The sequence below is a fragment of the Trachurus japonicus genome, chromosome 1 (assembly GCF_045865225.1).
Source record: "Trachurus japonicus isolate A0001 chromosome 1, Traja_1.0".
Classification (NCBI taxonomy): domain Eukaryota; kingdom Metazoa; phylum Chordata; class Actinopteri; order Carangiformes; family Carangidae; genus Trachurus; species Trachurus japonicus.
This window is the reverse complement of record NC_140907.1, coordinates 2355144-2369713: the sequence shown is the minus strand read 5'-3', so window position 1 is coordinate 2369713 and position 14570 is coordinate 2355144. Positions and strand designations below refer to the sequence as shown.

Genomic DNA, 14570 nt, shown 5'->3' with positions numbered 1-14570 from the left:
CATTAATTCTTCATACGGCACGTCACTTGCGTGCTGCGTGCGCGGTCCTGTTTCCGGGAAGCGCTGCGCGGGCAGTGCGCGGGGCGGCGCCGTTCCCTTGTTCGCCATACTTGCACAGGAACGCAGAGCAACCAACGCACTTACTGCAAAGGCACCTGGAATCACTACTGCATTTAATATAAAGGTGAGTGGCCTCGGGTCTATGGGCAGATGATAACACAACGGAAAGAGCCACACTAGCCGGCACGTGTCGCTGAAACCGCTAGGATTTCCCTCATTGTCTCCATCAGCTGCTGATAACTTGTCCAGGCTAATGTTAGCCGCCGGCTGCGGTTAGCTCGGCTGGATTGTTCCCAGCGAACCAGCAGCTAGCCACTTGTCTGTATCCTCAGTCCCACCCTGTATGAGAGGGTCGGCGCCAAGAAAAGTTCAGCCTCTTTGTCTATTACAAACGCACTTATTCACTCAGACAAGCTCAGGTTTGCAGATAACGGTGCAGTGCCGCCACCTTGGCGTGCTGTCAGAAAGAGTCTGTTCACCGGGTTTTACTGAAAAGATGCCAGTCCACAATGGAAGCGTTGGCTAGCTCCTCCAGTCATGTCTGGAAGTTGCTGTTTTATCTCTGTGGTAGCTGCGGTCAGCCACTTGACAGCAAGCCTGACTTGACACACTTGTGGACGTTACATAATTCAGTAGAATATTCAAGAAGCAATATTTGTGTCTTCACAGCTGACAGCTTTGGTTTATTAATAACCCCGACATAAATAGGCTGTGATTTGTGACATTGGTGTGCCAGGAAAAAAAAAGTAAGACATATTTATCACATTGAGAAAGTCGATAATTAGTCAATGACTGTTGGAATATTTTCGGTATAATTCTGTGAATTTGACAGTCATTCCTGGAAGATACTGGGCTTGTACTGCTGTCGCCCTGCAGTGTGTCATTGTTTAATGCTAGCACAGATGTGTTGAGAAGAAGCTGTGGCAGACAGCAGAGGTAAACTGAAGTGAGTCACTCTCCACCTTCTGTGCACTCATTCTGTCTTGTGCATTTGAACTTTCTAGCTTCCTGTCTTGACCAGTGAGCAGCTCTCTGGCGAGGCTCTAGAGCCTGCTTCCTCCCTTCCAGCTGGGTGGGGTAGTAAGGCCTGTCACATTGGATTGCAGTGAAATGTGTGAATGCCTACGTTTTGGGAGACAGTGCTGCTGGATGAGGCCTCTTTGTCTCATCATTTTCTTGGTCAATTCGTTTTTACATCTGGTCTCCTCGAACTGTGAGAATGCTGCACCCATGTACAGTAGGCCCTTACACCTAAAGAGACGGGAGACAAACTCTGACATGTGGTTAAATGCCAGGAGTTACATAATGCATTAATGCATTCACTCTGAAGCTGGCCCACCTGCCTCCACCATTATTATTACAAACAACCCTGATTAAAAGTTTGGCTAATGAACTGCACTTGGACAATACAGCTCATTTTGAGATCAAGGGAATGTTCAATAAAAAGGCTCCTGGCTCCTTTACTGGGGTGTTTTGTTAAAAGACCCATCATCTGCTGGATCTACAGTCGGGCTGAACCAATCAAGCGTTGCCAAGGAGCTATTTGTAAGTTTGCTAATAGTCAATGTGGAGATGTTTACTTCCAATCTTGCCAAGAGCTTCAGCTATTGTATTGTTTGGTTAGAGGTGCTCCCCGAGCAGCACCACTTCCTCAGGGCGGACTGGATGCTACTCTGATATTGGAAAGTGACAAGACTGTCCCAACCGGACTGGGATTGGCTGGTTAGCATGCCAGAGGGACAGGATTGATAGACATAGAACAGAACAACAGGAAGGTTGCTTTCTATTGCTGGAGGCAGCTTGAGGGCAAGTAAGGGAATGAAGTTTGAGGCTGTTTGTCGTGATCTGGTAAACAGTTATCACTGCCCATGTAGCAGTAGCAAAAATGTACAAATGGCTCATTTAAAATGAGATTTGATTATGAACAACCTGTGCAATCAGCTGAGGTTGAATTTGAGTATAACAACATTTTACAGATGCTCTGCAAGCCCTGAATCAGCCCCTTGTTACCGGCTCCTTCAGGTGCAAAAAACCTGTATGTACAGTGGTTGAATACTAAGGTAGAAAACATGGAAATTTTCAGCAGGTTTATGGCCCCCTGCTCAGGCATGTTTATGACTGCATACTATAGCCTGTCAGTCGGCAGGATTCATTCCTTTACTGCTTACAAACATGAAGCGGCTAGTTTGGGCAAGTCGGACAAGAGACCCGCGAAAAGGTATGTTCACTGACTCTGACTGCAGACCACATAGGAGACTGTGTCTGGTCTCTGCAGATCTTCACTCTGGTCAACAACAGTATTCACAGAAGTCAACAGGAATGCAATAGTTTTTTATGGGTTTTAGATGCAGTGACGGTAGACATGCCTCCACATTTAAATGTCCATCAGTAATGGGGATTGCAGTTATGCTCAGTTAGTAGAGCCATGTTATCATGCCTTACACGTGTATGTTTAGATTAGATTAGATTAGAAAAACCTTATTGTCTGTTTATCACAGAAAAATCATCTTTGGCATTGCTCAAAACACTAGGGCTGCAACTAACGATCATTTTCATTATCGATTAATCTGTCGATTATTTAATGATTAATCGATTAGTTGTTTGGTCAATAAAATGTTTAAAAATGACAATCAGTGTTTCCCAAACCACAAGATGACGTCCTCATGTTTTGTCCACAAACCAAGAGAGACTCAGTTAATTGTCATAAAGGAACAAAGAAACCAGAAATATTCACATTTAAGAAGCTGAAATCAGAGAATTTTGACTTTTTTTTTCTTGAAAAAACTACCCAAACCGATTATATTATCAAAATAGTTGACGAGTAATTTAATAATCGAGTATTGTTTGATTAATTGTTGTGGCTCTATAAACACATTAAAAGAGAGAGACACTCTTCAGACATAGAAGAAACAGAACAAAATCAGGATATTGTGTTGTGTAGGATGGAGTTTTCCACATTATTGCAAATGAGTCTTGTGCACAGAACTGCCCTTGTGGTTTCTCCTGCAGCAGCACAGCTCTAAAGGTTATTTACATTATAAAATTGTTGGATTTAATTGAATATAAACATCAGAAGATTTTGCAAGAGAATTGAACGAACGCTAATGAAAGTGTCTACTGTATTGCTTGATCCCCCGGTCAGAGACTCGTGGCCTGTTGTGCCTGTGAGGGCTGCAGGTGGGATGGTCTTAATGTGAACTGCAAGTCTTCTGGCATAAACAGCGCTCTTCCTGCTTTTGTTTCTTATTATGACCCTGCAGGGGATTTTTTTTCCCCAACACTAACCTCCTCATCAAGAGATGATCCCACCATGAGAAATACTAAAAATGAACAAACACTCCTATTTGCTGTCGGTGACATTTAAACCCACTGTGGCTCTGTTGGGGGGCCACGTCACCCCAGGGAGAGGCTGTGTATCATAGAAGGACATATGATGCTTCATTCATGACTCCTGGTGGTGGTGCACACTCTAGTCCGCACACAGCAGAGTTAGGTCACTGACACCAGCGTCAAGAGAAGCGCTGCTGCTGTCGCTGCCTTATCAGCACAACCTCCCAGAGCAGCTCCAGATCCAGGAGGCTGGAAGCTTTCTGTCAGCATTCCTCCCTGGCGTTACTGTAGTGGTAATCCGTTAGTCCAGTGATATACAACCTTTCCCTCAGGAGGTGAATGCGCATTAGGAAATACTTACTTTGCCAGGTCTGGAAAAATATGGAAAATGGAAACTATTGTATGGAAATATATATTTATCTTAACACTGATCTGGGTTTGGTCTTATCTGAAGTTATTTGGGTTAATTATTTTGTATGCGCTATTGTACCCAGCTGCAATCTGCTGAAAATGATTTGGAGACATAATGGCATACAGAAAACAAACGATTAATTGCATAAATTATTTACATGATACACATCTAATCTATTTGAATTCTTTTAACGAGAAGTCTGGAAACTATGGTATTTGACATTTCAAATGTGTAGGAACCCTGAATACAGCCTGTCTTACCCCCCCTCCTCCCCTGCACCACATGATGTTTCTCCAGACATGGCTGAGGATGAGGTGACTCCGGAGCAGCTAGCAGCCATCGCCGCCGAAAACGAGGAGCCGGAGCCGGTGAACTACAAGCCGCCAGCCCAGAAGTCTGTGAAAGAGATCCAAGAGCTGGATAAGGATGATGAGAGCCTACGCAAATACAAGGAAGCTCTGCTGGGCGCTGGGGTCGCTCAAGCTGGTAATGCTGTGTGCCTGGGTGTGTGTGTGATAGAGAGAGAGGGTGCGGAGGGGGGGGGCAGGAAATTAGTGGTTGTTAAATAGATAGCTGGCTCATTTAAACTAGCAGAGAAACACTGTGTATCATACACTCTGCATGCAAGCTACTGCTTCACGTCCAACACTGAGGATAAATATCCTCTATTCATTTAATGATATTAGCGCTACGCTGGCTGTGCTGGTACAGAAACCTTATGTAGACTTCCTGTTTTCCCCACACAGAAAACAGGTCAGAAATCATAAAGAGAATCGATTAAATAATTGGACCAATAACCAGAATTGATTTTCCTATAATTCATCATTCCATACGACTCCACAGGCCTTTATTTATCATCCATTTAGATACATTGATACGCAGGAAGTTCACAAAGCTGTCTCATCTTTCAACCTCTGAAATTATGTATTTCATTTTCTCCTCTTTCAGTTACTAACATGATGATAGTCTTATACTTGGCAGGACTCATTCAGTGTGTTTACATGGACTTGAGTATCCCTGCTATGATCAGATAAAAAAATCTGATCATAGCAGCGTTTTTGTGTTTGTTCATGTAAACATCATATCCCGAAATGAAAATAGAAATCAGAAATCAGGTTTTGAGAAACCTGGTTTTGCTACCTGGAGAACTCCAAGAGAAAACAGGATCAGTGTTTCCCCTACAGTGTATTTGAGCAGACACCCCGCCCTCCTAACAGGACCCCCTCCCAGAGATTCAAGTTGCAGTTTAAAAAATCGATTATGTTTATTTAAATCAAAAGGAGCTATAACATACACATTGACATGAGTTCACTTCCATGTTCAATCAGGGTGGAACAGTTCACTAATCCACAGTTTGATTGATTAACATTTTTTTGTTGTTGTCTTTTTTCTACCATACATCAGCTCTAAGCTCTATGTATCTATAACATGGACATAACTATTTATTTGAACAGGTTGTTGATGAATATTTAGCTTGACACTTTCATTGCTCTGACTCGGTAACTATGAGTGAAGTTCATGTCAACTCAGGTGAGTTGTGGGTTATTTCACTTCACCGCTCTGACGAGACGCTCCATGTGTGTGCATGCGTACAGCGCTGACAAACACACACACACACACACACACACACACACACACACACACACACTGTACCTTTGCATCTACAGGGGCCTAGCGCATGTTCTTCACACCATAGATGAGCCAACATATGAGACATGTTACCGCAGAATAAACGACAGTAGCAGCTCCGTGTTTTCACAGTCGGAGTTTTCTCCTCCACTTTCTGACCGTCATATCATCAGGTCGCTCTGACTCCACACTGCCAGGCTTCTTTACACATGACCACCCGAGACAGACGAACTGACCGCTCCACACGTTCACCATCGCTTAAGTTGCCATCGGCTCCACTTCCACTCATTTCCTCCCTCCTTTCCAACTTTCACTTTATGCTTCCTCCCTTTCAAACAAGCTCTACATGCTCACGACAGGAGGCGGTGCACCAGACGGCAGAGTGACGGCCTGCTGTCGTGCTTATTTCTGCCATGTGATATCGAGGAAATGCGATCCGATAATCGAAATTGATCAAAAATGTATCACCCAGACCCACTTTTATACTGAGTGCTGGTGAAATCTCACAGTGTTTGGACAGCAGACTAACACAACTGACGATGACAGTCTGGTTTAGCATTACACTTCTGCCATGGTTGGACTCTTGGTGGACATGAACTTTTTTGTTTCACACCTCCATTACCCACAATGTATTCTGACTTCCAACAGTTTGGAGACCCCTTACAGCCCCTCATAGTGACGGTCAAGATTCAGAGCTTTTAAGGTGATACAATTAAAACAATGACAGGATGTCCTGAAAGATGTCAAGAGATTTCTGTGCAGCTTAGTGACACCACAGTACATGAAATCTGTTAATTAGTATTTTTGATCAAGCTTTCAATAGTTTTTGAAGCAAATGACAGTTCTGGATCGTCTGGGTCTTAAGTTATCAGAGAAATGAGCTGAGCAGAACGTTGGTGTCAACCCAGCTCCCAGTCACTCTGTATTCACCATCCAGCATCTGTAAAACAGTCATTTTCTTATCTTTTTTTTTACATGAAATTTTAATCCTCTGGCTAAAAGAAACAAGTCTTGCTTCTAAGGGGCCGTCCACACGAACACAGGTATTTTTGAAACCGTGTGTTTCTCTGCACGGTTTGGCCTTTCATCCACACGGAACCACAGTTGTGGGCTCCTAAAACCGGAGTTCTTCCAGGGTGAACATTTTCTAAAAGTCTGGTTTCAGCAGTCACGTGTGGACGGGAAAACCAAGGAAAATCGCAATTAATCTCTTGTCGCCATTGTTTGACATCACAGTGTGCGACGGTAAACAGTAAGGTGTATCCATGGAGACTTGTGGACATGACCAACTGCTCAGTAAAAAGAGCTTGTATATCTCCGTACTTGGACTGACACGAGTCCCAATCCACATTTTGCTGGATTTGTTGACTGTATATTCACGTCTGACAGTGAGCAGTAACTCCACTTCGTTGTTAGTCCACACGAAAGAATCTGCCCTGCCTCGGTTCACCATTGTTGTTTTTCCGGTATTAAGTTTTCCAGCCTCATGATTGGCTAAAATGGCCTTCCTGTTAGGAGTGACATCGCCGCCTACTGCTTTGGCATGTGCATGACATTGCTTGAGGCGGATTTTGCGGTTTCATGTGGACAGAGATAACTGGAGGCCAAAAAGGTTAATGTTGGTGTGTACTAGGCCTTTCTCTCACTTCTCTACTGAAATGAACATGCTTATCAGTGACTAAATGAAGTTTGGCTCTGGGTACAGCTGTTCATGCAGCAAAACCTACAAAGAACTCCTTTAACCTGTGATAAAAAAAAGTGTTATTTCTCTCAGTCAAGGCAACACACTGCTTCAGTGGGACTAAGAATAAACTGAAGTCTAATTAATCCAGAGGCTGTCCTAATTACCGCACACTTGTTCTGATTTCAGCTCCCATGAGCCCTTGCACTTGAGCAGCTGCTTTTTCACAGGACAAACATTATGTGCAGGCCTCTTGTAAATATTTGGAGCTTGGTATTGATTGTCTACACAACTACCAATACCTATAATTGCACTCACTATCATTCTGATGATATGATTGTTCTAGTTCGTATAGATTTACATAGGATGTAATGTGACTGAATGTGGAGCAAATTGCAAGAGATAAGTCTTTCTAACTTTCTACATGGCTCACACTTTACATGAATTGAATGTCATGTGTGAGAACATCTTGGTCGTCTGTATTGAACCGTCTGTGTCTTTGATCCTGTCCCAGATCCCGCTGCTCCTAATGTCCAGGTGACCCGCATGTCTCTGATGTGTGAAAGCGCCCCCAACCCTCTGGTCCTGGACCTGCAAGGTGAGTTCTTGTTCTCGCTAATGTAGACACAAAGAGATGTACTTCTTTGTTTACCTCATTAGTAGCTTTTTGCACAAGAAAAAACAAATAGTGGATCTCCTACATCAGACTAGAAGAGAGAGAGACCATAGAGACCATAAAAGGGTCTTGGTGGATCCAGACATTCGTACTGGAAGGTCTTGAAGTGGAATCGCCAAATTCCTGTTCTACACATCTTTGCAAGGCAGAAATGTTTCACAGTTTCAAAGCACCAGTGACTATATTTGTCCCAGTCAAATTTAGCATCTCTATTGACCCCAGAACAGACTCCTGTGTGTTTTTGATTTCCTTCCAGCGCCACTGACAGATCAGCCTAGAATGTTTCTATCTGTGGTGAGGCTGCTGTAAATAATGTATGACTCACTGATCACCGACAGAGGTATAGAGATGGTACATTTACAACAGTTTGACCGATGGCTGTAAAATATATTTACATTACTCCCGGTTACGGTCTGGTCTGTCTGAGGAGCTGCTTGAGCCCCAGCTGGCCTAGATTTGATTCAATCCAGAACATTCTGTCCTGTCTCCCTTCCCCTGCACCACTCCTGACTCTCCTACTTTTTCAGCTAAAAATATTGTCTGCCCACGCAATAAATACAACTTAAACAATTCAGATGTGGGTTTTTGAAAGTCCCTGCTAGAAATTTCCATCTAAAAGTTGCAAAAATCCCCCAGTGCTGCTGATATACAGCTATGAAACCAACTAGAAAAACGACTATTTTGAGAGGGGCACGGGGGGGCCGCCGCCAGGGGTGTGATCCCTGTCAACATGGGAATCAAACCCACAACCTTAAGGTCAAGACAGAGCTGATCATGATCATCTTTCTCTGATAATGAGAAGTGGTCAACATGTTAAATGTATGGGACATAGATTCACTATAGAGATATCAGAGGAGTGCCTGATGAATGAATCGGTCTCGGCTGTGGCCCTGGCCTGAGGCTCAGAGGTTGCCACGACGAGAGACGTCCCAGGCTGAGGTAGACAGAAACACAGAGCGAGAGGGAGATTTCCTGCCTCTGCACTGGTCTCACACTAGGGCTTATATTGATAAAACAGTAGCTCCTATCAGAACAAGAAACAATGCAGAAGACTTCCTGAACACATTAATATGTTTTTGGTGTTTCTAGAGTAAATGTTTGGAAATTCATGCGAGTTAAAAACAGGGGTCCCTTCTGCTTGTCTCAGAAAATCAGATGGTGACTTGTGGCCAGGAGCAGCGTGGAAAGAGGAAAGTTTCAGACAGCTTCTCCCACTCTAGCCGATGATGTCACCCTCTCTAGCCTGAACATTCATTTCTAATTCTAATACACACAATTTAAAGGGATAGTTCAACATTATGGCAAATTAGCCCATTGCCATAATCCCTATAGTCATAGCAGTAGGTTTGTTACCTTTATTTGTCGGTGCAAGCTATTTTTAGAACGGCGGAGCACAGCCGTGAGCTGCTCAGAGCCACGGAGTTGTTTTCGAGGTAAATACAGAGACAGCTTGCTGAAAAACTGCCCCCGACGGGAACGCGCATCAGTGGTTTTACATGAATTTACCTCTAAAACAACTCTGTCTCGTAACGTTCCATTATTATCTCATAGCGTGGTGAATGTGCAGGTCACAACTTGTCCACCAGAGCATTTTGGAGTTGTTGGATTGTGTATTTGATGAGTTTGATGAGGGAAACCAAGAAATCCCATTAGCCTCCGTAGCGTAGCTCTGAGCAGCTCGCGGCTCTGCTCTGCTATTCTAAAAATAGCTTGCACCGACAAATAAAGGTAACGAACCTACTGCTATGACTATAGGGATTATGGCAATGGGCTAATTTACCAAAATGTTGAACTATTCTTTTAAGTTTAAAAGGAGTCTCTACTAGGTGAAAGTATGCTGGAGCAGTAATCATTTGAAATAGTTCAATAATATTTATATTTTCCCCCTAATTATCTTATGTTCTACTTTTCAGGCAGGGTTAATATAATAATAACTAATATTTCACCACCAGTAGCATTAAAAATGTCACTCCAGTTCTAATAGTGATGTGAATGAGGAGGAGTGGGTGTCTGAATACGGCTCACAACTGCTGCAGCTCCTTTTTACCCTGTTGTTAAACCTCTGCAGTTCCTCAGGAGTGCAGCCTTCTTTTGGGTGGTTGGTGAAACTGGAACTGGAACCAGGTTACTGCAGTTGAAATGCAGATAAAGTGTTTTTGTATTACGTATGTGTATCATACAGTACAGTGCTGTAAGGATTTTACATTTTGTTTCATCGTTGTTCAATCTGACCATAGTTCCTTCAATCAATAGCCATTTTGTAAAACAACAGAGAATGTAATTTGTTATTATTAATTACTGATGAACATTTCCTTCAAGCCCAGGCTGATGTCCTCAGACTGCTGCTGTACTGACAAAGAGAAACAGCAGATCATCTCAGTTTTTAAAGTTTAAAGTTTAAAAGTTTTCCCAGCAAGATCTGGCAGTCATTTTTTATTAATATGTTTTGTTTATACCCATTAAGACAGATGAGAGGGAAAAGTTATCAGAATAACATAACTCATATCAGTATGTAATTTGCATTTGAACAAAGTGAGCATGTGTAAGGAAAAGTCACCCATAACAACTGCAGCGTGGTTATACATAACAACAGACACTGAAAAAGGTTGATTGATTTTATTTATATTGCATGTGAAGTTACAGTAAAAGCGTGCAGATGAGTCACACAAAGCTGAGTCAGGGAGTGAGCTCACTTCCAGTAAAGGAATAGCACGGCCTCTGTCCAACAGACCCATCTGATGTTGGATTGTTAGAGAAGAACATAGAGGACGACACCTGCTCAGCTCAGAAACTTTGCTGAACGCTAACCCTGAAATGAAGAGCCACAAATCCACATCAGATTAACAGGGAAAGGTCAGCCTCACAGTAATGAGAGCCAATCAGGCGTGAACATGGGTTTTGACACCAAATGTGGTTGCAGTTTTACAGCAGACCAGAGTCAAAGCTCACCATCAGGATGTGGCAGGATTTGGTTCTGGCTGGAGATACAACAGATATGATAAACAAAATATTGACACCTGTGTCGTCTTCCTTTGTGCTTTCTAACAGGAGACCTGGAAGCCTTTAAGAAGCAGGCCTTTGTTCTGAAGGAGGGAGTTGAATACAAAATAAAGATCAGCTTTAAGGTGAGAGATTGTTGAATATGTGTCCTGCTCATCCGCTGCCATCATGAGAATGTGACTGTGCTGCGAGATCAGTCAGCCTGGTGCAATTAGATTTTTGTCATTGAAGGAAACTCAATGTCACTGTGTATTCAGTCAAGTCAAGATGCAACTCCCATGAACAATCATTGCATGATCCACTTGTAAGCTCATTATTATGTAAATTGTGCTTCCAACATTAAAGTCTTAACATTATAATGTGGCAGCATCTTTTACAGGAAACTTTAGCCGAGTCTGATACAGATTGTGAGAGAAAGACATGGAACAGAAGCAGCAGGAGATAAAGTTCTGCAAATATCAGGCCCAATGCAGATTTAAGAATCAGTTCAGGATGTTAAAGCCTTCATACTAAATATCCAAGGAAGTAACTAGTCTCATATCTTGATATTGACTGTTATTCACTGGAGCAGTGGTGAAAAAGACTTTATTTGCCATGAAGTTATTGTGTGTTGTTTTGTGCAGTACAGATCAGGATGTTTTCCTTTCTCAGTTATGAATTCACACTCTTCAGCTGGGTATCGCCAAAATATAAACCACTTGTCACTTTGCCTCTAATGATGCTTGTCTCTCCTCAGGTGAACAAGGAAATAGTTTCAGGTCTGAAGTATGTGCAGCAGACATACAGGAAAGGAATGAAAAGTGAGTGATGGATTTCTCTTCACCTCTTTTTTTTATTATTTTTTAAATGATGTCCACACACACACTGAAGCTCAGTATCTAGCTTTTATATATATAAAAAAAGTGAACATGATTCTTCATCCTCATCAATCAGCTGCAGTAGACTGTTCATAAAATGACTATAAGTATAAACTTGTGATAATCAATGGCCCCACATGAGGAAAGGCTGATTGAATGAGCATGACGCTGAATGTAAATGAATGAATCATCATTAGAGCCTTTTTAACAACCAAAAAAGCTTTATTCAGACATTAATGAATGTGTGTCTGGGCATCACACATGCATTATTCTTAAAGAGGAACAAGTCTGGTCTCTTTTCCTCTGTGTTGCTAACCCTCCTCCTGCCATGTGCATTTCTTTACAACAAAGCCAGGAGGAATCAATCAATAGAGCGGTAAATTACGTTATATAACATATAAGCCATTTATTAAACCATCACAATTAGTCCAAAGCTGTTTAGTTAAAGGGATATTTCAATATTTTGGCAATTGTGCCTAAAGTCTTAGCAGTAGGTTCATTCATTCATTCATTCATTCATTCCTTAATTCATTGTTGGTGCAAGCTGTTTTTAGAACGGCGGGGCAGACTCTTACTCTGCACAGCGTGCTGTATTTTTGCCTTTCCCTCATCAAACTCATCAAATACACAATTCAACAACTCCAAAACGCTCTGGTGGACAAGTTGTGACCTGCACATTTACCACGCTATGAGATAATAATGGAACAAAACGGTTGTTTTCAAGGCAAATGCATAGCCGGAACTACATTCCAGACACAGCTGCTCGTCAGAGTGAGTATTTGCTTCATGTGTCGTAATGTTACATAATTATACGTTATTATCTCATAGCGTGGTGAATGTGCAGGTCACAACTTGTCCACCAGAGCATTTAGGAGTTGTTGGATTGTGTATTCAGTTTGATGAGGGAAATGTGGAAATACCATGAGCCTCTGTTGTGTTAGCTGAGCAGCTCACGTCTCTGCCCCGCCAATCTTTCTAAGACTATAGGGATTATGGCAAGAGGTGAATTTGCCATAATGTTGAAATATCCCTTTAAGGTAAAAATGTAGCATAGTTAAGCTACAAGTCCTGCATAGTTCCTCTTTAAAGTGTGGGAGAAGATCTAGTCTGTGCTCACCTGTCAGATGTTGGGTGCACCTGAACCAGTATTTACTGATCCCTGATGTAAATGAGTGCAGGCTCTCACTGTGCTCTCTCACTGGCCGACAGTTGATAAGTCCGACTACATGGTGGGCAGCTACGGGCCTCGCGCCAACGAATACGACTTCCTAACCACAATGGAGGAGGCTCCCAAAGGCGTGCTGGCCCGCGGAAACTACGTCATCAAATCCAAGTTCACCGACGACGACAAGCACGACCACCTGTCCTGGGAGTGGAACCTCAACATCAAGAAAGACTGGAAAGACTAAAAAAGAGGCCTTTTGTGTTTTCTTTCTTTTTTTTTTTTTTTTTGAGGGGGGGGGTCAAGGGAGTCGACATCCCTCCGCCCCGTGCGTTCCTCAGCCGCTCCCCTCATCCCCACTCTGTGTCCACCATTTCTGCCTTGGTTTTGTTTAGTTTTTTTATTTTTAAACACTTTGTTGTGCATTTCACGCTCTCATGCCTTAGTTGCCACCTCACTGTCTTAACACGCCGGCGCCCCCCCCCCCCCCCCCTCCTCCTCCCCCCTCCCCCCCTCCCACCTCCCCCTGTCAGCATCAGTAGCAGCAGCAGTAGCAGCCCCCCCCTCCCCTCCCCCTCCCACGCAACACCCACCAACCTGTCAGTCCGTCCAGCATCTCCATCCCTGCTCAGCATTTCATTGGTTGCTTCCAAGTCACCGCTGTTCACCTCACACGCCCCCCCCCCCCCCTTTCCGCCCACCCCACTCAGCTGTGCCATGTAGCACCTTACTCCTTCACCCCCCCCCCCCTTCATCCACCTCCACCTTTCTTCTGTTGTCCCGGTTTTTTGCTGCTTGAAGAGATTAACCCCCCCGCCTTCCACCCTTTCCAGAATGGTGTCTTCCTCTCTCAGTATCAAGTACATGTGGAAAAAGCAACTGTACAATCAACTTTTCTTTTGCGTTTTTTTTTATATAATTGTATCAATGGTTGTGTAACGTGACTGTACTCACATCACTTTTAATCAGCTGTTGTGTTCATAGCAGGCCCCACCGCGCCCACCTGCCCCCCCCCCCCACCCCCTTGCTACACTCAGCATTCCTTTGACGACCTACTTGCTTGCTGTCTTTTGATATAATTACCAGAACCTGCCTTGTAAAAAAAACAATTCATTCAGAGCTGCTCTTCAGCGCCTCCCTCCCTTCCCTAAATGTATTCACCCACTCCTCCTTCTAAACGGGGGACCGGTGCCAAAGTGAACAAGGGAGTAAAAGCAAAGTATTAACGAATTATTAAAAAAAAGAAAAAAAAAAAGCTGCCTTATATATTGACTAATGTCTAAACGAAATTAGTTCATGTCTGTTTAGCATGCCTTGTGTGTACGAGCAGCACTTGCTATCAAGTAGTCTGTATATGAAGGGCTTACTCTCGCTACCAACTAATCTGTAGCCCTGTTGTAGTGGAGACTGTTTATACAGGTTACTCAGATACAGCTTTGCACACACTAACTGCCCCCTTGCCCCCTCACCCCCTCACCCCCCACCCCCACCTGCCCCAAAATGAACCCAAGTTGTAACTGGAGGGAACTGAATGTTTCAAATTGGAGAAAACAAACCAAACCCAGTGCAAATTAGTATTGGCACTCTTATTCCTTTTTAGCCATGAGGCCTTAGCACTAACTATGATCACATGGAGAAAAAAACAGTGACAAACATTACTAGTTGAGTTTTTTTTTTTATGTTGTTCCCCCTTTGCCTTAATGTACATCACTACGCCCCCTCCCCCTCCCTTCCTCCCTTGTTCGTTCAGATAGCTCCATAAC

General features: G+C 43.3%; 1 protein-coding gene across 1 annotated transcript; it reads left to right on the top strand.

Annotated features, from left to right (window-relative positions):
* The first annotated feature begins 106 nt into the window (after positions 1-106).
* Positions 107-13208, top strand: LOC146991116 (rho GDP-dissociation inhibitor 1-like). The gene is made up of 7 exons (XM_085777007.1): positions 107-184; positions 4100-4288; positions 7627-7710; positions 10837-10913; positions 11525-11588; positions 12855-13070; positions 13101-13208. Exons 2-6 carry the CDS (start codon positions 4102-4104, stop codon positions 13052-13054), a joined length of 612 nt encoding a protein of 203 aa, XP_085633133.1. The 5' UTR covers positions 107-184; positions 4100-4101; the 3' UTR covers positions 13055-13070; positions 13101-13208.
* The last annotated feature ends 1362 nt before the right edge of the window (positions 13209-14570 follow it).

Coding starts and splice junctions, on each gene's coding strand:
- LOC146991116 (XM_085777007.1), top strand. CDS start 4,102: ATGGCTGAGGATGAGGTGACTCCGGAGCAGCTAGCAGCCATCGCCGCC. Junction 4,289..7,626: donor CGCTGGGGTCGCTCAAGCTG/GTAATGCTGTGT, acceptor ATCCTGTCCCAG/ATCCCGCTGCTCCTAATGTC. Junction 11,589..12,854: donor ATACAGGAAAGGAATGAAAA/GTGAGTGATGGA, acceptor ACTGGCCGACAG/TTGATAAGTCCGACTACATG.